Below are 27,717 nucleotides of genomic sequence, written 5' to 3'. Positions count from 1 at the left end.
GAACTTTTAAGTTTAGTCCATTTGAGTTACACAGCTGAAATATATGCAAATATTTGACAATAAAGACTGTATGGCATACTATTGGAACTAATAGAAAGATTCAGCAGATTAGCAGGATACAAGATCAACACACAAAAATTAGTTGAATTCCTGAATACCAACAAAAAGAACTTTGCAAATGAAATCAGGAAAATAATATCATTTATAACAGCCCCTAGAAAGATGATAAAATACTTGGGAATAAATCTAACCAGGGATGTAAAAAACCTATACAAAGAAAACTACAAAACACTACTACAAGAAACTAAGAGAGACCTACATAAAAATGGAAATACATACCATGCTCATGAATAGAAGACTCAACACTGAAAATGTCAACTCTGCCCAAAGCAATCTACAAATATAATGCAATCCCGATCCAAATACCAGCCACGCCCTTTAACGAGATAGAAAAACCAATCACCAACTTTATCTGGAAAGGAAAGCAGCCCTGGATAACCAAAGCATTATTGGGGGGGAAAAAAAAATAAAGGCGGCCTCACACTACCTGATCTCAGAGCCTACTATACAGCCATGGTAGTCAAAACAGCCTGGTACTGGTACACTGACAGACACATACCAATGGAATAGAATTGAAAACCCAAATGTAAATCCATCCACTTGCGGTCAGCTGATCTTTGACAAAGGGCCAAAGACCATTAAAATGGGGAAAAGATAGTCTTTTTAACAAACGGTGCTGCAAAACTGGATATCCATCTGCAAAAAAATGAAAACAGGACTCATACCTCATACCACACACACAAACTAACACCAAAATGGATTAAAGACCTAAATATAAAACCTAAAACGGTAAAGATCATTGAAGAAAAAATAGGGACAATGCTAAGGGCCCTAATACATGGCATAAATAGAATACAAACCATAACGAACAATGTACAAACACCAGAAGATAAACTAGATAACTGGGAGCTCCTAAAAATGAAACACTTAGACTCTTCAAATTCTTCACCAAAAGAGTAAAAACAGAACCTACAGACTGGAAAAAATTTTTTTGGCTATGACATATCCAACAAGGGTCTAATCTCTAAAATCTATAGAATGCTTCAACAACAAAAAGACAAAGAATCCAATTAAAAATAGGTAAAAGATATGAACAGACACTTCACCAAAGGTGACATTCAGTCGACTAACAGACATATGTGGAAATGCTCAAAATCATCAGCCATTAGAGAAATGCAAATTAAAACTACAATGAGACACCATCTCTCCCTAACATTACAGGCACTAATTAAAAAAAGAAAATAACAAATGCTGGAGAGGTTGCCGGGGGATTGGAACTCTTAAGCACTGCTGGTGGGAAGTGTAACACAGTCAAATCACTATGGAAAAAGATATGGCACCTCCTTAAAAAGCCAGAAATAGAAATACCATACAGTTCAGCAATCCCGCTATTAGGAATATTTCCTAGAGAAATAAGAGCCGTCACATGAACAGACATATGCACACCCATGTTCACTGCAGCATTATTCACAATAGCAAAAAAGATGGAAACAACCTAAGCGCTCATCAACAGATGAATGGATAAACAAATTATGGTACATGGACACAATGGAATACTACTCAATGATAAAGAACAATGATGAACCTGTGAAACATCTCACAACATGGATGAATCTGGAGGACGTTATGCTGAGTGAAGTCAGTCAATCATAAAAATGACAAACATTGTATGAGACCACTATTATAAAAAACCAAGAAAAGGTTTATGCATGGAAAAAAACGATCTTTATGGTTACAAGGGAGAGGAGGCGTGGAGAGAGCAAATCGCTAACTAGACAGTAGACAAGTGGTAACTTTGGTGAAGGGAAAGACAACACACTATAGTGGAAGTCAGAAAAGCTTGATCAAGGCAAAGTCATAGAAACTTCCTAGACTCATTCAAACACCTTGAGTGACCAAGTTACTGGGAGACTCATTCAAACACCTTCAGCGACCAAGTTACTGGGGCTGAGGGCTGGGGACCACGGAAAATATTAGTACAAAGGACTAATGAACCACATGAGCCACATGAACCACAGCCTCCCCCAGCCTGAGCCTAGAAGAACTACATGGTGCCTGGCTACCATCACCAATTGCTCTGACAGGGATCACAATAGAGGGTTCCAGGCAAAGAGGGAGAAATTCACACACACATACACAAAGACCAGACTTACTGGTCTGACAGAAACCAGAGGAACCTCTGAGACTATGGCTCCCAGACACCCTGCTAACTCAGAACTGAAGCCACTCCTGAAGTCCACCTTTCAGCCGAAGATTAGACAGGCCTATAAAGCAAACAATAACACACATAAGAAATGTACTTCTTCGTTCAACCAAGTCTACAAGACCAAATGGGCAACATCTGCCCAAAAGTAAAGACCAGAAGGCAGGAAGAGACAGTAAGACTGAATGAATGAACACGGTAAACCTGGGATGAAAAGGGAAAAGTGGAAGAGTGCTGATACATAGTGGGGATTGCAACCAATGTCACAAAACAATTTGTGTATACATTTTTGAATGAAAAACTAATTTGCACTGTAAACTTTGACCTAAAGCATATTAAAAAACTGTATGGCTAACTACTAAAAATGAATGAAAGCAAAGGAGGTAACTACTACACGCCTGTATACTATCTATGAGACAATAAAATTACTTAGCTTAAAGAAGTTAAGTTACTAACACATAGGTTGGACATATAACAAATGATTACATAAATGGACTTACAATGGTTGTGTATAATCTCCACTGGGATAAGATAAATGTCTTCCTTAAAACTATTGCCAGTTGGAGACTAAAGGGGCACACCTGGCCAGGGGCAAGGACTAGAAGGCTGGAGGGAACAGGCAAGCTGGTAATAGGGAACCCAAAGTTGAGAAGGGAGAGTGTTGACATCTCATGGACTGTTAACCAATGTCAGAAAAAAACAAAATGTGTACCGTTTCATGAGAAACTAGTTTGTTCTGTAAACCTTCATGTAAGGTACAATAAAAAAATTAATAAAAAAAAAATTTCACCAGTGGTCCAATCAATTTTTAGCAATTCAGTAGGTTTCTTCCCCTATTTGTTGTCCTTTTTTTTTTTTTTTTAAAGAACACAGAAGGATAACACTAATCTCATGATAGTAGGTAAAAACTCAGTTTTTATCTTTGCTATAAGCCATTTTCCATTTCAAAGTTTCTACACTTGGCAAATGATGTCTTCTGTGATCTAACTCACTAGATAAAGGAAGAAAAAGTATGTCTCGATTACTCCAAGTAATTGGTTAAAATCAGGGAGTGATAAAGTGATGTAACTACTAAATGAAAAGTACAAAAATAATAATAATGTGGCACATGTCCACAATTAAGTTCCTTTACTGAATGCCAGGTGCTCCTTGGAAACTCTACTGGATCTAAATAGAAAAGCTAAACATCTACCTCCCTCATTTTTAAACTCAGCTGTAGCACGAGAGTAGATTATATGGAAAAGAACATGGTTTTTCAGAATTACACGCATGAATCCATCTAAATGCTCCAAATAGTACTGCAAATCATTTCAGTCACTGCAGTCTTAGTGACTCGGATAACTTGAACCCGTTGCCATCGAGTCGATTCTGACTCATAGCGACCCTATAGGACAGAGTAGAACTTTCCATAGAGTTTCCAAGGAGCACCTGGCATTCAGTAAAGGAACTTAATTGTGGACATGTGCCACATTATTATTATTTTTGTACTTTTCATTTAGTAGTTACATCACTTTATCACTGACCTTTTGGTTAGCAGCCATAGTACTTAACCACTATGCCACCAGGGTTTCCTAGTGACTTGGATATACAGGTAAATACAGGTTTTATACTGACAATTCAGATAGCGAGGGGGAAGCTAATTAGTTACCACCTTAGTGGTCAATAGGGAAGGCCTGCTACAAAGTCAGGGCATTTGTAAATGCTCTACTCTACACCATGGACCACTGATTAGAAATGTCAAAGTGTCACCCCTGGTCCTTGAAAAGTGTGTCTGCTACACTAAAGTGGAGATTTTAAAAGGGTATGGTTTTGAATTGGGTATAATTTCTACACCCTAGATAAAGTCTAAGAATCATCCTAAATGATTTTTGTGCCACCTCTCATGTCAGCTGAGAAGGAAAAATCTGTCTTTTTTTTTTTTTTTTTTAGAACTTGCCATTATTTAGCTACCTGAAAGCTTTATACCAAGCTCACAAAGCTCTCGAGACTGACTAAGAGGTACCCTGTGAAAAGGGATGGAGCCCTGTGCTCATATGAAGGAGAGAGAATCAGGCCAGATGATAACGAGCAATAAACCCTTCATTTGAACTGGGGTGCTCAACTCCCAAACCCTAACACCATGCCCCTTTTGTCTGTGACAGAAGCCTACAAACAATGTTACAATGAACATACAGAGGGCAAAACAACCAATGGGTTTTATTTTATGACATATTTCTGGAATAGTGGATTAATGAGCAGTAGCATTTAATCTCTGATGCCACAAGTCAAGTCTCGGATTACTTCTCCCACTGGCACCCATTACTTTTCTGGAATTTCTTTCATTTTTGCTGAGCAAACAAATTAGGAATAAACCAGACCAAACTTCCACTGTTACCTTCTGGACACCATACTAATAAGTCAAAAAAAAAAAAAAAAAAAATCAGATATAACAAAGGAGGAAGAAACTAGAGAGGTAGTTATTTTCTTTTCTGCCTTTACTAAAACCAGTTCTTCTGAGATGAAGATAATAATATATCACATTTACAGAGTTCCTTTAATCTGAAAAGCTTAAAGTACCTTCACGTATCTTAAAATTTAAATACCTCCTTTTATAGGTGCAGAGCAACCAGTGTGTTTGCTAAGTAATTTTTTTATGGTAATAGTTAAGTAGCACCGTGGTGACACAATGGTTAAGTGCTTGGCTGTTAACCGAAAGGTCAAGGGTTTGAACTCACCAGCCACTCTGTGGGAGAAAAGACCTGGCAATCTTCTCCCATAAAAATTAAACCTAAAAAACCAAACTCATTGCCATCAAGTCGACTCCAACTCATAGCAACCCTATAGAACAGAGCAGAACTGCTCCATAGGGTTTCCAGGGAGTGGCTGGTGGAGTTGAACTGCTGACCTTTTCATTAGCAGCGAAACTCTTAACCACTGACCCACAAGGGCTCCCCTAAGGATTATAGCCTAGGAAACCCTATGGGGCAGTTCTATTCTATCATGTAGAGTTCACCATGAGTTGGAATCGACTTGACAGCACACAGCCACAGTAAGACATAAACAGAAAAAGATTATAGAACTTGGGTCTCTCCAAATCCAAGTTTGTTTCCCATAAGACTAAAATGCTTTATCAGGGGAACATTATAGGTAACCATCAACTGGTCTAATATTTTGAAGATAATATTACTCTTAAAAAAAGATATTAATTCTTCTACTTCCCTACACAGGAGTGACACATTTTGTTACAAATAAATAGATGAAATGCATCCACAGGTCAACTAGCCTCAGATTTGGGGCTGTTGGGTAATAATTTCTTTAATTTCAACTTTAAGGTTATCTCTTGTCCTGTGTTCTTTCCATGCAGGTCATACGAAGCTTTCATTCAAGTTCTTAATACCCCTTTGGTGAAACCAATGTGGTAGATACCTTTTCTCCAAGTCGAATGCTGCCACATTTCAGAGTGTTGATGTCATTTTTGCAGTCATCCATGAAACCACAAATTAGACGGTAATCACTGAAAATGATGGCTGTCATCTTGGTGATGTATTGGTGACACTGATACTCGGTGATGTTGCCTCTGTGATCCACCAAGCAGGAAACCAAGTAACCTTTTCCAACTGTTTCATCAGCACATTCTTTAATCTGCTCAAAACAAAATGGTGGTGTTAAATATTCCATGCTCACATCATCATGCAACTTTTATGACTTTCCATCTCTCTATTTGGGAGAAAAAAAAAAGGGCTATTTAACTTTGAATAAGACAGAACACAATACTAGAAAGAGTAAAATAAATAAATAAGAATGGCTATTTGAAAAGGAAAACATTTAGAAATATAATTTTTTTTTAATTTTTATTGAGCTTCAAGTGAATGTTTACAAATCAAGTCAGTCTGTCACATATAAGTTTATATACACCTTACTCCATACTCCCACTTGCTCTCCCCCTAATGAGTCAGCCCTTCCAGTCTCTCCTTTCGTGACCATTTTGCCAGCTTCCAACCCTCTCTACCCTCCCATCCCACCTCCAGACAGGAGATGCCAACACAGTCTCAAGTGTCCACCTGATATAAATAGCTCACTCTTCATCAGCATCTCTCTCCTACCCACTGTCCAGTCCCTTCCATGTCTGATGAGTTGTCTTCGGGAATGGTTCCTGTCCTGGGCCAACAGAAGGTTTGGGGACCATGACCACCAGGATTCCTCTAGTCTCAGTCAGACCATTAAGTATGGTCTTTTTATGAGAATTTGGGGTCTGCATCCCACTGCTCTCCTGCTCCCTCAGGGGTTCTCTGCTGTGCTCCCTGTCAGGGCAGTCATTGGTTGTGGCCGGGCAGCAACTAGTTCTTCTGGTCTCAGGATGATGTAAGTCTCTGGTTCATGTGGCCCTTTCTGTCTCTTGGGCTCATAGTTATCCTGTGACCTTGGTGTTCTTCATTCTCCTTTGATCCGGGTGGGTTGAGACCAGTTGCTGCATCTTAGATGGCCGCTTGTTAGCATTTAAGACCCCATTTCAAAGTGGGATGCAGAATGTTTTCATAATAGAATTATTTTGCCAATTGACTTAGAAGTCCCCTTAAACCATGGTCCCCAAACCCCCGCCCTTGCTCCGCTGACCTTTGAAGCATTCAGTTTATCCCGGAAACTTCTTTGCTTTTGGCCCAGTCCAGTTGAGCTGACCTTCCATGTATTGAGTATTATCTTTCCCTTCACCTAAAGTAGTTCGTATCTACTAACTAATCAGTAAAAAACCCTCTCCCTCCCTCCCCGCCTCGTAACCACAAAAGTATGTGTTCTTCTCAGTTTATACTATTAGAAATATAATTGTTTTAATGAAAAATAGTGTGTCATATGTACTCAGATTGTTGTGCCTAGGAAATACCTGACTGACATGTTTTGCAAGAAAATACATACCCACATGCTTAGGTAGAACTCATTTCTAAATGGAGTAAAAAGAGCTTTTAACATCCACAGCTTTGGGATGGTTCCTTTAAACAACCATGCAAAGAATGCATGCGAACAGTGAGGAGATGAATTTAGGGAGAAGGCATGGAAAACAGGTGCAGAACTGAAGTTTAGGTGCATATCTCAAGCCAAACTATACCAGCAAACCTCTAGGCTAAGAGGAGGGCATGAGGTAAGGCATTATATTGCTTCTTGACATGATATCAATGTATTCTGAATTAACTAATCATATGAACATGCATTTTTGAACTTAGCAGAACCCAAGTTTAACCACTGTGGTCTGGAACAGAAACATATTTAAAATGATGTTCAGTGAGTCTGGCAAGAGTTTGGGAAGAGGAAGTCCACTGCAAACCGAATTTGGGTGGTTCAGACACATGATCTAGGAGATCAAGCAGAGTGGTTCCACATAGTTACTGTTCCTTCAAAGTGCATTCGAAACCACAAATACTAATTAAGCAAACTAGCCCCCCCTGCCCCCGCCAAAATAACTCCAAAACAGCTGAAGTTCAGGCATAAAAATGTGAAATGTACCTATAGGGTTATAAGCTTGAAATATAAAACAGAGAAGCTTGTTTGAAAAAAGTCTACTGCACTTGGGACAACTAAAAGCAAACAAAAAGGGCAGTTTTAACATGAGCAACGAGCCAGGTGTAAATGTTTATTCTGAATATAAATGAGAAAGGAGTGTTTTATTTTTTTAGCAACCCTATGTACAACAGAATGAAACACTGCCCGGTCCTGCACTATCCTCACAATCATTGCTATGTTTGAGCCCATTGTGCAGCCACTGTGTCAATCCATCTCGTTGAGGGTCTTCTCTTTCACTGACCCTCTACTTTACCAAGCATGATGTCCTTCTCCAGGAACTGGATCTTCCTGATAACACGTTCAAAGTATGTGAGGCAAAGTCTTACCATCCTTGCTTCCAAGGAGCATTCTGGCTGTACTTCTTCCAAGACAGATTTGTTAATTCTACTGGCAGTCCATCATATATATTCAATATTCCTTGCCAACACCATAATTCAAGGGCATCAGTTCTTCTTTGGTCTTCTTATTCATTGTCCAGCTTTTGCATGCATCTCAGGCAATCGAAAATACCATGACGTGGGTTAGGTACACCTTAGTCTTCAAAGTGACATCTGCTTTTCAAAACTTTAAAGAGGTCTTCTACAGCACATTTTCCAGTGCAATACATTGTTTGATTTCTTGGCTACTGCTTCTATGGGTGTTGATTGTAGATCCAAGTAAAATGAAATCCTTGCCAACTTCAATCTTTTCTCTGTTTATCATGATGTTGCTTATTGGTCCAGTTGTGAAGATTTTTGTTTTCTTTACATTTAGGTATAATCCATACTGAAGGCTGTAGTCTTTGATCTTCATCAGTAAGTGCTTCAAGTCCTCTTCACTTTCAGCAAGCAAGGTCGCGTCATCTGCATATCACAGGTTGTTAATAAGTCTTCCTGCAATCCTGATGCCGCGTTCTGCATATAGACCAGCTTTTCAGATTATCTGTTCAGCATACATATTGAATAAGCATGGTGAAAGGATACAACCCTGACACACACCTTTTCTGATTTAAAACCACACAGTATCCCCTTGTTCTGTTCAAAAGACTGTCTCTTGGTTTATGTACAGGTTCTGCATGAGCACAATTAAGTGTTCTGGAATTCCCATTCTTATCCATAATTTGTTATGATCCACATAGTCACATGCCTTTGTATAGTCAATAAAGCACAGGTAAACATCTTTCTGGTATTCTCTGTTTTCAGCCAAGACCCATAAGACTTCAGGAATGATATCCCTCATTCCACATTCTCTTCTGAATCTGTCTTGAATTTCTGGCAGTTCCCCGTCGATGTACAGTTGCAACTGTTTTCGAATGATCCTCAGCAAAATTTTACTTGCATGCAATATTAATGATATTGTTTGATAATTTCTGTGTTGCGGTGGATCACCTTCTTTTGGAATGGGCACAAATATGTATCTCTTCCAGTTGGTTGGCCAGGTAGCTGTCGTCCAAATTTCTTGGCATAGACAAGTGAACACTTCCAACACTGCATCTGTTTGTTGAAACATTTTAATTGATACTCTGTCAATTCCTGAAGCCTTGTTTTTTGCCAATGCCTTCAGTGCAGCTTGCACTTCTTCCTTCAGTACCAACAGACAGACAATTTTCCATTACTACACTATCTCAAGTATGCACACAACACAAAATAAAATCTTTTCCAAAAGGTGCTGAGTGAAGTGCACAGCCATACACAAATTATCCTTTGGGCAACCAGGTCTCTTCTTTTCATGTCTAACTCCAGTATTAAATCCAGACCATGCAAAAACTCAGTTCAAGACAGAAAATCATGCTTACTTTTAAAGAAGCAAACCTGAGATTTTAAGTAAATAGTCTCACACAGGCTTCAGCAGCAGCAAAGATCTTCAACACTTAAGATGAATGAAATTCTCTCAGTTTAACCTTGAATGCTTTGCTTGTGATGTCTAAAAAGAGGGCTAGGAATATATTCCTAGGAAAAGGTTTTTTTTTGAGCACAACAGAGATGAGTTTCAAAAAATCGCTTGAAAATCCCAGCATTTGTGATTCAAACACAGAAAAAATCAGTATAAAAAACAGGACTAGTAGCAGACAAGAAGCCCTGGTGGCTCAGTGGTTAAAGCGTTCAGCTGCTAAACAAATGGTCAGTGGTTCAAACCCACCAGCCACTTCATGGGAGAAAGATGTAGTAGTCTGCTTTCATAAAGATTTACAGCCTTGGCAAAAGTTGTGTGATAGGTATATTTACAAAAAAAAAAAAAAAAAGAGTAGCTGCTGAGGCTGCTTACATACAACCAAATACCTCATGGGATTTGGTTCCTTGGTCCGGAGTTTTAGCGTCATGGTTTCACTGGACATCCCAGTTAATTGGCCTAATAACATGTTCAGTGTTTTTGTTCTACCTCCTAGTTCACCGTGTAGTGCCTGGGATGTTAAAAGCTTGCAAGCAGCCATCTAAGGCACAACAACTGGTCTCTATTCACCTGGAGCAACAGAGGAAGAAGGGGAGGCAGGAATATAAGGAGGATACGGAATGTGTGGCTAATTACCTCCATGATTAACTCCCTCCCTTGCCTTGAGACCAGAAGAGCTGGATGGTGCCTGGGTACCATTACTGAATGTTTTGATCAAAGATTCCATAAAAGAATCCTGAACAAAAGGGAGAAAATGTAGAAAAGAATTGCAAATTCTAATGGACTCTAGACTTCCCGGAGCCGTGGATGGTGGAAGAACTCCTGAAACTACCGTCCTGAGATAATCTTTAAACCTTAACCCAAAAATATCCCTTGAAGTCATCTTAAAATCAGCAATAGTTTAGCTTAACTAGTAAAAAAGGTGTGCCTTGAGCATTATTCTCTTTTAAGAACTACCTATATGGGATCAAATCAACAATAGCAACTTGAGAAAGATTAGATAGGGATCTTAGGGGTCAGTGAGTTTATGTTATTGAGGGAGGAACAATTCAAAAGGAGAGTGAGAATGGTTGCACAACTTGAAGAATGTAATCAATGTCACTAAATGGTACGTGTGTGTTTTGCCATGTATATTCTCAAAAACAATAAAACAAAATTTACAGGGAAAAAAAAAGATTTACAGCCTTAGAAACGCTATGGAGCAGTTCTGCTCTGTCCTATAGAGTTTCTATGAATCAGAATTGACTCGCTGGCAGAGGGTTTTGAGTAGCAGACGCCTGAGGTAGAGAAACATTCATACAGGCTCTAATACTCGGCGACCAGTTAAATAATCTGAAGAGAAACCAAGAATATATCTTGAATTCCAGCCCCAGTAAGAAATTAAATGTATATAATTAGTTTGTCATCTGAGATTTTACTGAAACACAGAGATGCAGTACTATCTATTTGTATTTCAGTTTACCACCCAATACAATACGGTATAGTGTTTGTATTTGAAGGTTTTTTTTTTTTTCCAACCACTCCACTGAATAGCATTTTTTCCTTATTTTTTTATTAAACTTTGAAGATTAACAGTAAAACGGTATTAAATCATCAACACATTTAAGAATGAGAGTAAATTCTGGGGTAGCTGGGGAGCATCTTCATAAGGTAGCATTATAAAAATGCTGTAGTCACTATTTTTGACATGAGACAGGAGGAAAAGTAGGCAGTATTTGGCTCAATCATGGAGAATAAATGGGATTTTGGTTTGTAGTTTGTAGGTATTCTTTGATATTGTTTTTGTCCTTGGAGGTAGGATTCCAAAATTAAGAAAGAAGACAGGAAGGAGAGGTAGAATAAAATGTTTTGTTGGCAACTATATTCTTACTATATATTATATATTCTTACTATATATTCTTACGATTCTTACTGATATTTAATCTTCCTGACTCCAGTATAATCTCCCTTGTTACTTGAATCTTTTCTAAAGCCAGAACACTCCAAATGGTCCATCATTATATTTACATTGTAAGGAAGCCAGCCTAATGCAAAGAATGAAATTGTTCTGATAAGTACGCATATACTATGAGCTAAATTTCCACATGACAATCAACCTGGTAGGTATATAACAGCTGAAACAAAATGGGGTAAAACAAACACATGTATATATGTACATATACGTTGCAATGTCTCCAAAAGCTAGTACTTATAATTGGATAGTTCCACAATATAGTGGAAGTACACAAATATTTAGACATTTAGACCCCACTCCTGGTACCAAATGTTTTAGGTTGGGTTCTCTAGAGAAGCAAAACCAGTGAAGCGTGTGTGTGTACACGTACACACACACACACATACATACACACATATATCAAGGACATGGCTCACGCAGTTGTAGACACCGGCAAGTCCCAAGTCCATGGGTCAGGTGTCAGGTTGAAGGCTTCTCCTGACTCACATGGATTCAGGGGCTGATGAACCCAAGAACAGATGGCAGACCGCTTGCTCCTCCCAAGAAATGGAGGTCAGATGATGACAAGCCAGATGCAGGATCCAGAGCAAGCAAGCAAGCTTGGCCAGAACATCCACATACATATTGGATGCAAGCTACACCCCCGCAGAAACGTCCCCTACAACTGACTGGTTGATCACATCATGAAGGATGACTATATCCTTACATAAACTGCCAAATTATGTCATTACATAACTGTTAAACCATTGAGAATCATGGCTTAGCCAAGTTGACATACAACCTCCACCATAACAGCCTAGGAATCATTTCTTTGTTGTTATTTCTTTTTGTTAAGTAAACACCTCTATTTTTAAGTTAGAGATGCAGAATATTAAAGCTAGGAGCTGAAGATCAATCTTTCAAAGATATGCTATTCTACTCTAAAATTCCATGGGAAATATAAAAGAGTGAATGCTTCAAAGAATAAAATATATTTGATCTCATATCAGAAGACCTGACTAAAAACAAAAACAAACAAACCAAAAAGATTCTACATGACTGCACAGTGACATAAGTGAGGAGACAAGCTGAGGGCTTATCTGGGTGGGGTAGGGTCTTCCTTAAGGACTACAGAGAAAGTACCCTGATTTAAGTCATCTGTAGGGTGAGTCTGAGGACAGGCTAATATTTGCTAGGTCTATGACTGTTAACTTTGAGGCAGAAAAATAGCAACTGTTTTCTCTGTGATTCTCATACTCAGTACACAGAAATCTCTGAATTTCTGTAATTCCTATTATTGATTACAAAAAACAAAAAGAAACTGCAAATACCATGATTTTCACTAATATTATTTGCTGACACTGAACCAAGATAATTAAAAAATTTTCATTAGCATTTGTATACTGCTATATATTTTTGTTATTACTGTCGTTATATTCAATATCCATTTATAACAAGATACATAATCATACTCTTAACTTTTATAATACTAACTCCTATTTTTTGAAGAATATACTTTTGTGGTTCAATTGATTCAACTGCACAGCCAAAAAATGTAGTATGTTTATAAGCCTCCTGGGGGGAACACTATTTGGATATGCCTCAGACATCTGCAGACTGTAAAATGGGAGAGAGAGATGCACTAGTGACATAAACAGTTGTACCCTCTGGGGACCAACAGAGCCTGATTTCTAACTTGTCAATAGCATCCTACTATAAGTGAAGGTGAATTTTTTTTTTTTTTTAAAGCCATTTAAATTACATCTCCCTTCCTCTTTCAATCAATACAGATGTGAATTCCAAGAAAAGTAAAGTCACTGAGTCATTCTTTTATGACTAGTCTGGTCAACAGATGTAATTTCATATTTTAAGACATTAAATACTCTCAAAATTATTTTACAACCTACCTCTGATATAGTAGATTTACAAACTTCTCTGGCCACAGATTCAAATTTGGGATCTGTAGTTAGGTTCAGTTTATAGTTCCATAACAGCTAAGTACAAAAAAAAGAAAGGAAAAAAATCTCCAGTTAGAACTGTACAAAATTATCAGTGGTTACTATAAATGACAAAGTCCATTGTACAGTCTAATAAAGCATATACACACTTCAGTTAAACAGAAACTAAGATAAAATGTCATCACATTTATAGAAAAAAGGAAAAAATATGTAGACAAAATAAAAGCAAAATTGAGAATGAGTATAAGAGAAGCTTCATTCTTATGAAAGGAATCTTGGTCCTCCTTGCTCCTCAGAAGTAGAGGTGAATCCAATGATTCAAAAGATAAGGTCAGAATTTAGATAAATACATTTTTCCTATGAAATAAGTGTTATCTACGAATTAAGTCAGTACTACATAGCTACACAAAATTTTCTATTTTGAAATAAAAGCATTATTATTCATTATTTTTAAAAATTTTAATTTAGAACATTCTAATTCTGTATGTACATCAAAGCCAAAGTTAGATGAAAATATTTCCTCTTTACTGCAAGACTTTTACTTGACCTACTGTCATTTCTTTCAAGAAGGAGTAAGAGGAAAACAAAAAGTTATCTGGTAGCTCAAAAGTTTAAACATTAACAAATGTCAGAAAAATTATAATACAAACCTAAGAATACTACCTTACTTTTATCTAATGCAAAAACAGACATCCTGTGATTAGGCCAGAGAGATTTTTTGCCAACAGCCATTTAGATTATCATTTAGATCTTTTGAATGTCTTTAGCTTTTAATTTGGAAACTTACTTGTTATGAGGATAGGTATAAATTTCTTTATGAACAAGATTCCTCTCAAATAACTATGACAGAACTTCAAATGTTAAATATTATACCTCTTTTATTTATTTTTATATTTTTATTGAGATCTAATTCTCATACCACAAAATTCACTGTTTAAAAAAGTACAATTAAGTGGTTTTCAGTATATTCATAAGGCTGTACAACCATCACCACTTTCTAATTTCAAAGCATTTTCATCACTCCAAAAAGAAACTACATCTCCACTCATAGTCACTCCCACTCCTCCTTCCCCGACTCAGTCCCTGGTAACCACTAACCTACTTTCTATCTTTATGGACTTGCCTAGTCTGGGCTTTTCATATAAATGGAATCATACAATATGCGGCCTTTTTGTGTCGGGTTTTCAAGGCTTAACCATATTATAACATGTATTAGTACTTCATTCTTTTTACTGCTGAATAATTGCACGGCTATGTCACACTTTTATTTATCCATTCATCAGTTGATGGGCATCTGAGTTGTTTCTGTTTTTTAGCTATTATGAATAATGCTTCTATAAATATCCATGCATACTTTTTTTGTGTGAACATATGTTTTCAGTTCTCTTGGGTATATACCGAGGAGTGGAACTGCTGGATCACGTCTGCCGACTGTTTTCCACAGAAGCTGCACCATTTCACATTCCCACCAGCAATGTATGAGGATTTCGCCCATCCTTACCAACGTTTGTTATTTTCATCATTTTGTTTATAGCCATACTAGTGCATATGCAGTGGTACCTGTGGTTTTGATTTTCATTTGCCTAATGACAAACTATACTGAGCATCTTTTCATGAGCTTCTTGGTTATCTGTATTATCTTCTTCAGAGAAATGTCCATTCAAATCCTTTGCCCATTTTTATATTAGTTTATTTATTTTAATTGTTAAGTTGTAAGAGTTCTTTAGATGTTCTGCATACTAGACCGTTATCAGACATATGATTTGCAAATATTTTCTCCCATTCTGTGAGTTGTCTTCCAACTTTGAAGTAGCCTTTGCAGAACAAAAGTTTTTAATATTGATGAAATTCAATTTATCTATTTCTTCCTTTGGTTGCTTGTGCTTTAGGTGTCGTATTTAAGAAACCATTACCTTTAATTCATTCCTTTGAGGGCCATATGTTCACTGCTGCAATTACTCAACTCTGCTGTTGTATCACAAAAGAAGCCACAAACATATACGAATGAATTGATATGGCCGTGTTTCAATGAAATGTTATGCATAAAAACAGGTGGTGGGCTGGATTTGGGTCAGTTTCTTGACTCCTGGGCTAGAGAATGTTTAAATTCCTTTGCAGTTATCAATATTGTGTATTTATAAAATTTTTTATATTTACTAGTTGGATGTAGGAAAACATTTTACTCATTTTTCTTTTAATTTAAACTTATCTTTAATTATGAGGGAGAATCAGCCATCTCTTTTTCTTACCTTGTGTCTTAGTTATCTGGTGCTGCTGTAATAAAAATACCACAAGTGGTATTTCTCTTTGTTAACAAAGAGAAATTTATTCTCTCACAGTTTAGGAGGCTAGAAGTCCAAATGCAGGGTGCCAGCTCCAGAGGAAGGCTTTATCTCTCTGTCGCTCTTGGGGCAAGTCCTTGTCATCAATCTTCCCCTGGTCTAGGAGCGTCTCAGCACAGGGACCCGAGTCCAGAGGATGCCCTATGCTCCTGGCTTTGCTTTCCTGGTGGTTGGCAGTCCCTCTCCCCCGCCCCCCCCTCACTTCTCTCTTTCATGTCTCAACAGAGATTGACTTAAGACACAACCTAATTCTGTAGATGGAGTCCTGCCTTATTAACATAACTGCCTCTAATCCTGCCCCATTAACATCATAAACCAAAAAGCCAAACCCATTGCCCTGGTGTGGATTCTTACTCATAGCAGCCCTACAGGACAGAGTAGAACTGCCTCATATGAGTTTCCAAGGAGCGCCTGGTGGATTCAAACTGCAGACCTTTTGGTTAGCAGTCATAAATCTTAACTACTACGCCACCAGGGCTTCCTATTAACATCACAGAGGTAGAATTTATAACACATAGGAAAATCACATCAGATCACAAAATGGTGGCCAACCACACAATACTGGGAATCATGTCCTAGCCAAGTTGATACACATTTTTGGGGGACACAATTCAATGTATGATACCCTGTAAACAGTCTATTCATATCTGTTGTCTACGTTTATTAACAACACTTTCTATTAAAGATTGCAGCCCTTTTCAATTGTGTTGCAAGTATTTTTTCATAATTTACGTAATATTTGTAGGAGCCAGAGTATTTTTAATGCAGTCAGATTTATAAATCTTTTTCTTTACATCTTTTGGGGATTGTATCATGTTTAAAAAAAGCTTCTCTCTGTTCATGTTTTCTTCTAGTACTTTTGAGGTTTTATTTTGTAGTTTAACCTCTGACCTACCTAGATCTTCTTTAAAATTAAACAGCCAACCTGCCTTTCTATTCTTTCAGTTCCCCTCCAATCTACCTTGTACCTTATTGATAAAGCGATTCCTTCTAGTACTGCCAGATACAGTAAATCCCCGGTGTTACAAATATCTAATTTAGGGACAACTTGTATTTGCCCTTTGATATTATGTAAATTTGCCCTCATTTTGAAATAACTGAACCAATCTCTACTCACAACAAATTCTTCACCACAATCATCTTCACGTGCTGCACGTATAGCCTTTAAATCACTGAAAAGGCTTTGAGCCTTTTCTTGCACTAAAGTAAGGCTAAGTAATACCTATTCCAACTTACCTACAAATTCTTAAAGACACACTTAGGAACAGGTCTCATTCGTAACCTGGGGACTGCCTGTATACACCTATTCCTCTTTTAAGACCCAGCTCAAGTATCATGTCTCCTGACATCAACTCACCTAGAAAAATCCACTGTACTCTATAAAACCTTCTATCAAAATACCTATTACTTTCTGCACAGATCTGATTTCACATGAGCTTCCTCTGGATGTAAGATCTTTACATAGTATGGTCTAATATATGTAAGTTATAATATATGGTCTATGTACATATCAATTTATACATATTTTATCAATCATAATTATTTTTTGGAGTTCTTAACTCCAATATCTATCTCTATCTTTTCAAGGTGTTTGTGTGTCTCTAATTTCTACTACTATGTGCTTGGCACACAGTAGATGATTGTTTGATGACTAAATGAAAGAACTTTAAAACACAGCATTCTAACATTATAAACCTGACAAGCAGAGAACTAATTATTTTTATTCAGTAGCTGTAACTGAAGAAAAATTTAAGCTTAAGTACAGAAATATTATCTCGCAGAATCTGCTGGTTCCTACAGTGGAGGGTTACTGGAAGATTTTACCGTGGTGTTTAACAAAGTTCATCACCCTCATGTTAAGATTAAGAGACTCTAAGAAAACATAATGTTTCCCAGACCAACAGGAAAAGCATTCCAATATCTGTCATGATACATATAAAGCGCATATGGTGAAGCACACAACAGCCATACTTACATGATTGCAGTCTGAAGAAATTTCATTTTCAGGCTGGAATGAAAAAAAAAAAGAGAGACAATATTAAAAAAAAAAAACTTTTAAAGTTTTCAAACATCACAAAAATAAATGTAAAACAAGAAATCTAAATATTCAACCAAATGTGTTTCTTTAATATAAGAATAAATTGGGGCTTGCATATCTTTTAAGTTGCTGGAGAGAAATGTACCAGAAAGGTAGGTGAGACCTATCCCTTCCTAATCAATGGTACCACCTGGAAATTGGGAGAATGGACAAAGAATGTACTAAACAGATAAAGCAATAATGACCTAAGACTATTTAAATGACACTTTATAATTCTGAAAATTAAAGAGGATCAGACACATTACCGGTATTCTGCCTTTAAAAAAACTTAAATTTCTAAAACAAACAGGCTTAGTAAAGAGTAGAGAAAAGGTCATTCAATTATTTAAAATTTAGTCTAATGTTGTCATTGAGGGAAGCTGCAAATAGGTATGAAGAACTTCTCTGTACTATTTTTGCAAGTTCTTCTGAGAGTATATTTTAAAATAAAAGTTTAAAAAGGCAGTTGAAAATTACACACATGCACAAACATACACGTAGCAAAACGAATACATTTGTTTTGTAAAGCCAGGCACACGTACCATAGATAAAATAAACTCTCAAGGCCATGATGAAAAAGGTGGACTAGGTTTTGCCTAATATTGCATAGCATTCCAATACATGGAAACCCTGGTGGCATAGTGGGTAAGTGCTGCGGCTGCTAACTAAAAGGTCGGCAGTTTGAATCCACCAGGCGCTCCTTGGAAACTCTATGGGGCAGTTCTACTCTGACCTATAGGGTCACTATGAGTTGGAATTGACTTGACGGCACTGGGTTTGGCTTTGGGTTTGGCTGCAATACATAACTTGTTTAGTTTTCTTGATCATACCATTAAAGAAGGTATAACCGCAATAATACATGCTATAACCAAGAGCCATTCCCTTTGAGTTTTCATAGTATTTCACCTGTTCAAACAAAGTGAATTCTGTGTGCGTTATATGAAATATTACCAATTGAGGTGATAATTTCAAAATAAAAAGATGTTTTCTGTTTAGGAATAAAGATAAGGCAATAAAGAAAATATTAAATATTACAAAGGAAAGCAGCCGCACCTATCATTATTTCAGGAAGAAAATGTTTGCAGGAAACTATTAATGACATTGCAGAATTTAGTAGGCATTAACACCAATATACAAACTCATTCTCATATTTAGTTATAAAACATTATATTAAAATTGACTTTAATTAGGTTGCTAGGTAATCATACGACTATAAAACACCACTTTTGAACTTTCTCTTGCATTAAGTAAGAATAGATATGTTAATATAATTTATTTGCAAGAATGCTTTATTTTATTTAGGTGGTTTTCTACCCTAGCCTCTTGCCTTAGTTATCTAGTGCTACTATAACAGAAATATCACAAGTGGGTGGCTTTAACAAACATAAATTTATTTTCTCACAGCTTAGGAGGCTACAAGTCCAAATTCAGGGTACTGGCTGTAGGGGAAGGCTTTTCCTGTCAGCTCTAGAGACAGAGAGAGAAAGCCTTGTCTTGGAGCTTTCTCTTCAGCTTCTGCTTCCTAGTTCCTTGGAAATCTCCACCTGTCTTGGCATCTATCTTACTCCATCTCTCTCTGCTTGCTTGTTTAATCTCTTTTATATTTCAAAAAAGATTGTCTCAAAACACATCTTACACTAAACCTGCCTCATAAACTTAACAAAGACAACCCATTCCCAAATGGGTTTATAACCACAGGCATAGAGGTTACAATTTACAACACATATTTTTGGGGGAAATAATTCAATTTATAATACCCTTTTTAACCTACCCCTTAATTTTTTCCTTAATCAATCAGCAATTCTACTTCTTTCGCAAACAATGCACTGAAGGCAATTAATATCACCATCTTCTCTATTTGTGTTCATTATACTAAACAACAATTTTACGCTAAAGCGATAATGAGAGAAATTCAGAGCTTTGGAGAAGTATCAAAATAACGTAGTCAAATAAGATGTAAGCTATCCATGGAAAGAAAAGTATTCTCATGTTTATAGTCCACAGGACCTATATCGGGAAATTAATGATTGTTTTAATGGCTTACTTCCCTACAGTGGTAGATCCGAGTGTTTTCCTAGTTTTTTATTTCCCTTTAACAGCATTTAAAGTCTAGCTCTTTTGTCCTGTAACTTTGTGCTGCCTACCACTGTGGGCATAGTATACACCTTGCTCAAGTGGTATTGGGCTAGGTCACTGACTTGCTTTGGTTGATGTAATTTTAGCAGACGTGATATGGGCAGAGTCTTCATATGTGCTTGAGTGATTTGGCTTGAACTCTTGTGTTCATGCCAGTCCTCATGAAAAGAACATGTACAGGTGGCCACTAGTACAAGGAGATGAGAGACATGTGGAGCAGGCCTAAATCCAACCTGCAGGCTGAAGCACAGCCATCCCAACTGACCAGTATAGCCATGAGTAAGAAAAACAAATGTTAGTCATTATAAGACTCTGAAATTTTGAGGGTGTTATGAAGCAAAAATGACTAACATACTGATCAAGCAAATGGAATAATAAAAATTCTAAAACCTTTAAATTGAAATTGGTAACAACTATGATCCAATAGGGTCGCTATGAGTTGGAATTGACTTGAGGGCACCGGGTTATGATCCAATATTAGTGAATAATTAAGTACAGAGTATTGCATTTATGAAGGAATGGCATAATCACTGAAGAACAAATGAACTACAAATTAGGACAACAGTGTTTTGGTTTTCATGTCTTTTGCTGTATTGATTTCCAGTTGACTATAAACCAGTTGTGATGGTTAATTTTATGTGTCAACTTAGCTTGGCTATGGTACCCAGTTGTTTGTTCGAACGCTACCTAGACTCTATTATGAAGTTGCTACATGTGATTAAATCAGTTGGCCTTAAGTAAAGCAGATTACCCTCCATCCATAATGTGGATGGGCCTCAATCAATCAATCAAAGAGTAAAAAGGGAGTTTTCCCTAGGGTATATTCTGCTTCCGGACTAGAAAAAGACATGTTGCCAGAATTTCTCCACTCTTTTCGGGACACAAGACTGCAGGAGTCTCTGGCCTGTCACCTGACCTACGGATTTTAGGCCACAATACTGATGGGATCTCAAGGCTCTTGCCTGAGCTACAAATTTTGGACTTGCTAGCCCCTACAATCACATGAGCCAATTTCTTAAATTAAACCAACCTCTCTCTTTCTCTTTCTGTGCACCTTACTAGTTAAGTTTCTCTAGAGAACCCTAAGACATCGGTCTTATTTTTTTCTTCCTAGATACTAGCTTCTCTGGCCAGAAAGAGATGACAATATAGGCATGGTGTAAGAGCAAGGTTATGACATTAGGCCTCTGAAATTCATGGAACTGAATAGCTGTGAAGAATTTCTAAGTGCCGTTGCAAATAATTAATGTCAGATATTTAAAAGGGTCATTAGAATCAAAGAACACAGTAGTGGTTCAGAGGAACAAAACAGAGACCTACAAAATATAAAATACAAAGTAAAATATAAAGAGTGTCTCCAAATAGTGGGTACACCAACAACTCCAGCACAAATTAACTCCAGAGAAAGTATAAAAAGAACACAACAACTAAGAGCCCAAGAGACAGAAAGGGCCACATGAACCAGAGACCTACATCATCCTGAGACCAGAAGAACTAGTTGGTGCCCGGCCACAATTGATAACTGCCCTGACAGGGAGCACAGCAGAGGACCCCTGAGGGAGCAGGAGATCAGTGGGATACAGACCCCAAATTCTCATAAAAAGACCAAACTTAATGGTCTGACTGAGACTGGAGGAATCCCGGCGACCATGCTCCCCAGACCTTCTGTTGACACAGGACAGGAACCATCCCCGAAGACAACTCATCAGACATGAAAGGGACTGGTCAGCGGGTGGGAGAGAGACGCTGATGAAGAGTGAGCTAATTATATCAGGTGGACACTTGAGATTGTGTTGGCAACTCTTGTCTGGAGGGGGGATGGGAGGATAGAGAGAGAGGGAAGCAGGCAAAATTGTCAAGAAAGGAGAGACTGAAAGGGCTGACTCAAGAGGGGGAGAGCAAGTGGGAGTAGGGAGTGAGATGTATGTAAACTTATATGTGACAGACTGGATTTGTAAACGTTCACTTGAAGCTTAATAAAAGTTATTAAAAAAAATGCTATGATTTACAATTCAGGCATTTGATAAGGGATTAAAGGGCAGAAATTGCAAGGGACAAAAACAGATGTGGGTGCTGAAAAGATTTTGTTCTCAGACTGCAATGTTCCTGTGATGTCTCAATCAAATCATTTTATCATATACAGTATATCTATTTTTGCAAAATTGTAAGTACAGATAGACTTGATTATCTTTAATCTTGGAAGATGAATAGCACAAGGAATGAAACCCAGAATTACTAAGGGAGAATAATGATGAAAAATTTTTTTTTCCCATTTGTGATTATTTTGTAATCAGTGAAATATTACTTTGAAATGACCCCCAGGAAATGAATCAGCAAATACATATAAGTACATATTGAATAATCATCATCGTGCTAGACTTTGTTACAGGACACAAAAGAAAGATAAGACAGTCTCTAATCTCAGGGAGTTAACAGCCCAGTTGTAGAGATAAAATGGTGAAATCAAACAATTAAGCAAGAGTAGAGACTTGAGTTAGGTCTGAAGAATAAAAAGAATTAGATAAAAGAGTATCTCCAAAGATGAATGATCAAGTTAGATGATCCTCTGGGGCACAGGAATAACAGAATTATTTTTTTAAAAAAGCTCGTCCCTTATATTTTTACATGTTTTCATAATGTATACAATATTAGAATAGTTAATGTTTTATGAATAAATATATATCTACTGGGGATATGCATAGTAATTTTCTCAAAATATAAGAGGAACATGATCAAGATAGAGGATTAAGAGCTGAAATTCTTCTTCTAATCAATTTAGGAATCCTAACCATTCTCCTAGAAGTCCCTGCGTAGAGCAAACAGTTAACATGTTCATCTGGTAACCAAAAGGTTAGAGGTTTGAGTCTATCCAGAGGAGCCTCAGAAGAAAGACAAGGCGATCTACTTCTGAAAAACCAGCCATTGAAAACCCTATGGAACACAGTCCTACTAACACAAATGTAGTTGTCATGAGTCAGGGCTGACTCAACAGCAACTGTTTTTTCACCCATTCTCCTACCCCCTTAGATCAGAAGCAAAGTACTAGCTCTGAACCCGTGGAAGTACCAAATTGTAAGCAGAGCTTTGCGACATTATCCCTACTACTGTGGCAATGGAAATCTGGATTTTCAAAGAAGGTTCTCTTTTATCACTATCAATCTCAAGTGTTTATTTTATTGGAAATAAAATAACTGACCTGGCAACGGGAAACTGTGAGAAGAAAAATTTTCTTAAAAGCCTCATAAATAGCTTTCTGGTAATTTCATGATCAAATTTTGTAGAAGAGTTCCATATAGAAGTATCAATAGGGAAACTATTATGAATACAGGAAAAAGAAGAGAAAATAGTACATCTCTACTCCAACAGCCATCACTAAAACAGAAAAGGAACTTGGCTAATGTTTAACAAATGATGTGGAGAATGAAGACAATAAATAGCATAGTAAAGAGCATAAGCACCAAGTACTTGAAGACACCTGCCTAACTCCAATAAAGAATGAGAAGAAAGTAGCAAGAAACAGTAAAAGCTACCACTTAAACTGAATTAGGTGCAGGGACGGGTTACGCACTAAGCAAGGTACGTAGAGGCTTACTTGTGTTTACCTACTAGTCTGTAGTGCACAACTTCACCTAGGTTTCACCACGTCTTTGTGCACTACAGATTAGTAAGTAAACCGTGTATACCTTGCATAATGTGAAAGCCCATGCACACCTTGCTTACTGGCTAACCTACGATATGATTGGCTACAAGATAAAAGGTGTTGTTTCCAATTTTATAGATGAAGTTACTGAAGCAGAGAAGGCGAGTAATCTGACCGAAGGTGCCCTGCTACAAGAGGATGAAACCGGGGTTTAAACAATGATAATCAATGCCAGCTAAGGCAATGTCAGGCTTTCAGCTTGATTCCACCTAAAAAATGCTGGGCAGGTCAGGTTGGGAACAATTATGGGATGTCTTCAGGAGGAGGAGGAGAAAAAAAGGGCAGACAGGATGAATAAATGAAACTACTGTTCCAGGGAGATATGTCTGGCAGCTATATGCTTAATTTAGATGCAGGCAGTCTACGTAAGCTACTGATGAAGCAATTAGGTAGCCAGGTATCTGGACAGCCCTTGAACAAGCTATAAAACTGCTTAGTTCATTTGACTTCTCTAAATCAATGATTTAATTGTTTTGGGTATTATTATACTTTACTCTTCTACCTGGATAACCCAAAGCTGAAATTGTTGACTTTAAGGCTAAAACCTCTAGCCCTTCCTCTAAGCTGTACAAATTCAGAGTTTGGTTTAAGGAAAGGGAAACGATGGTGGAAAAAGATCAGCAGACTAAGAGTCACAAGTATTCAGCTTCTATCTAGGTGTGTTTCTTTAAGTATGTCACTTCTCTAGACTCTCAAGGGCACGCTTTGGACTAGAACAGGGAGTTTTCTAGTATCCATGAACCAGAGTTCAGGATCATCTAGAAATTGAATGCAAACTTTTGTATGTAAGTGTATTTTTCTGAGGAAAGAAGCCACAGCTGTCACTATAATCTCAAAAAGATTCATAAGAAAAAATTAAACATTGACTTAAGATGGTTGAGACTCTTTCCATCTTTATGATTCTATAAAATCTGAGATGTGGAATATAAAAATAGATTTACTGAATCCAAGTGTTTTTCTTAATATAATTTTTATTGTGCTTTAAGTGAAAGTTTACGAATCAAGTCAGTCTCTCACACAAAAACCCATATACACCTTGCTACACACTCCCAATTACTCTCCCCCTAATGAGACAGCCCGCTCTCTCCCTCCACTCTCTCATCTCCCCTCCAGGCAGGAGATGCCAACACAGTCTCAAGTGTCCACCTAATCCAAGAAGCTCACTCCTCACCAGCATCCCTCTCCAACCCATTGTCCAGTCCAATCCGTGTCTGAAGAGTTGGCTTCGGGAATGGTTCCTGTCCCGGGCCAACAGAAGGTCTGGGGTCCATGACCCCCGGGGTCCTTCTAGTCTCAGTCAGACCATTAAGTCTGGTCTTACGAGAATTTGGGGTCTGTACCCCACTGCCCTCAGGGGTTCTCTGTTGTGTTCCCTGTCAGGGCGGTCATTGGTTGTAGCTGGGCACCATCTAGTTCTTCTGGTGTCAGGATGATGTAGTCTCTGGTTCATGTGGTCCTTTCTGTCTCTTGGGCTCATAATTGCCTTGTGTCCTTGAATTCAAGTCTTTTAATGCAGGTAATTTGAATACTACCTACTGCTTCATCTTAACCATTCTCTCCTGGTCAAAGTCACAACAAATTGGTTTCAGAATAAACTACTGAAAAGCTTAAGTCTGAATGCTCTCAATCAACCATCACATTCACTTAGAGGCATGGTTTTTACAGAAAGTATAAGTCTGGAACTATGATTTCCCAAAGGTGAACAGGCTGAGTTAATGAGTCTGGCAGGAGAAATTAAAGGATTCAAAAAACTAACTTGGAAGTTGTCCCAGTTTCTGAAACACGAATGCTTGGTAGTCAGCTGGTTCCTAATATATAAAACATTCTACAGTTTCATCAGCTGAAGTTGAGCTACCCACCAGATTACACAAATGAATAGGCTCCTTTTCATAGGGCACCTGGTACTAAATTAATTGACAACAGACTTTGTTTATGAATCACCTGAGAGGAAAAAAAAAAAAAAATTCCATTAGTATCAGTGCTTTTATGGCCTTGCAAAAAACTGAAGGTTGGGCAACAGCCTGATGCCTCCTAATTAGAAAACATTTTGCTGCAGCAGTAAGTAAATACTTCTTCTGGGAGTTTATTAAGAATCCAGTACATACCCAATCAGAAGGACAATTCATCTGTTAACTTGGCCCAAAGGGTCCCCCCAACAAAAAAGCAAACTGAATATAACGCAGCTGGTAATGATTAGATAAACCCAGGTTTTTAGTCTTCGCAAAGTTTCCCTCAGCACATCTAAACTGTACCTTAACTCCCAGTGTGGTTCATAACTACTTTGCTCTTAGTGGTTTACTCTGGCATACACTGAAATTCTTTTTTTTTTTTTAATTGTACTTTAGATGAAGGTTTACAGAAAAAAAAAAAAAACTAGCTTCTCATTAAAGTTAGTACACATATTGTTTTATGACACTGGTTAACAACCCTATGACACGTCAACACCCTCCCTTCTCAACCTTGGGTTCCCTATTACCAGTTTTCCTGTCCCCTCCTGCCTTCTAGCCTTTCCCCCTGGGCTGATGTGCTCCTTTAGTCTGGTTTTGTTTCATAGGCCTGTCTAATTTTTGGATGAAGGATGAACCTCAGGAGTGAATTCATTACTGAGCTAAAAGGATGTCCAGGGGCCATACTCTTGGGATTTCTCCAGTCTCTGTCAAGCCAGTAAGTTTGGTCTTTTTTTGTGAGTTAGAATTTTGTTCTACATTTTTCTCCAGCTCTGCCCAGGACCCTCTATTGTGATCCCTGTCAGAGCAGTCAGTGGTGGTAGCCGGACATCATATGGAGCTTCCATGACCTTACCTTGGACAAGTTACACTGGCTTCTCCACTGTCTTACCCTTCACCAAAGGTACTACTTATCTATTGTCTATTTAGTTTTTTTCCATCCCCACCTCTCCCCTCCCTCGTAACCATCAAAGATTGTTTCTTCTGTGTGTAAACCTTTTCATGAGTTTTTATAGTGGTCTCACACAATATTTGTCCTTTTGTGATTGACTTATTTCACTCAGCATAATGCCCTCCAGCTTCATCCATGTTGTGAGATACTTCGCAGATTCATCATTGTTCTTTATCGTTGTGTACTACTCCATTGTGTGTATGTACCACAGTTTGTTTATCCATTCATCTGTTGAATGGACATCTAGGTTGTTTCCATCTTTTTGCTATTGTGAATAATGCTGCAATGACCCTGGGTGTGCATACATCTTTTGCGTGATGGCTCTTATTTCTCTAGGATCTATTCTTAGGAGTGGGATTGCTGGATCATATGGTATTTCTATTTCTAGCTTTCTAAGAAAGTACCATATCATTTTCCAAAATGGTTGTACCATTTTGCATTCTGACCAGCAGCCTCTCCAAGATTTGTTATTTTCTGTTTTTTTGATTCATGCCAGTAATGTCCAGGGTGAGATGGTATCTCATTGTGGTTTTGATTTGCATTTCTCTAATGGCTAGTGGAAAGCATTTCTTCATGTGTTTGTCAGCCACTTGAATATCTTCTTTGGTGAAGTGTCAGTTAATTTCCTTTGCTCATTTTTTAATTGGATTATTTGTCTTTTTGTTGTAGAAGTGTTGGATTTTCCTTTAGATTTTAGAGATTAGACCTTTGTTAGATTTGTAATAGCCAAAATTTTCTTCTAGTCTGTAGGTGCTCTTTTTACTCTTTCATGAAGTTTTTTGATGAGCTTAAGTGTTTAATTTATAGAAGATTCCAGTTATCTAGCATATCTTCTAGAGTTTATGTGTTGTTAGTTATGGTATGTATCCTGTTGATGCCATATATTAGGGTCTGTAGCATTGATCCTATTTTTTCTTCGATGAACTTTATAGTTTTTGGCTTTATATTTAGGTCTTTGATCCATTTTGAATTAGTTTTTGTGTATGGTGTGAGGTATGGGTCCTGTTCC

General features: G+C 37.6%; 1 protein-coding gene and 1 long non-coding RNA gene across 2 annotated transcripts in view; both read right to left on the bottom strand.

The window, feature by feature from the left end:
• The window catches only part of GLG1 (golgi glycoprotein 1), a 164,671-nt gene that overhangs the window by 52,310 nt on the left and 84,644 nt on the right, over positions 1 to 27,717 (bottom strand). Inside the window, exons 2-4 of the mRNA XM_003417080.4 lie at positions 17,873 to 17,905; positions 13,505 to 13,591; positions 5,669 to 5,884 (exon numbers count right to left, since the gene is read on the bottom strand). Of these exons, the coding sequence (XP_003417128.1) occupies positions 5,669 to 5,884; positions 13,505 to 13,591; positions 17,873 to 17,905 (336 nt within the window). The remainder of the gene's footprint in view (positions 1 to 5,668; positions 5,885 to 13,504; positions 13,592 to 17,872; positions 17,906 to 27,717) is intronic.
• LOC135228363 (uncharacterized) overlaps positions 17,912 to 27,717 on the bottom strand; it is a 94,003-nt gene continuing 84,197 nt past the window's right edge. The window contains exon 3 of the long non-coding RNA XR_010318850.1: positions 17,912 to 25,751. This is a non-coding gene — a long non-coding RNA (uncharacterized LOC135228363). The remainder of the gene's footprint in view (positions 25,752 to 27,717) is intronic.

This window comes from Loxodonta africana, chromosome 21, assembly GCF_030014295.1.
Source record: "Loxodonta africana isolate mLoxAfr1 chromosome 21, mLoxAfr1.hap2, whole genome shotgun sequence".
Lineage (NCBI taxonomy): Eukaryota > Metazoa > Chordata > Mammalia > Proboscidea > Elephantidae > Loxodonta > Loxodonta africana.
The sequence above is the reverse complement of the archived record's forward strand: the minus strand, read 5'-3'. Positions and strand labels throughout refer to the sequence as shown.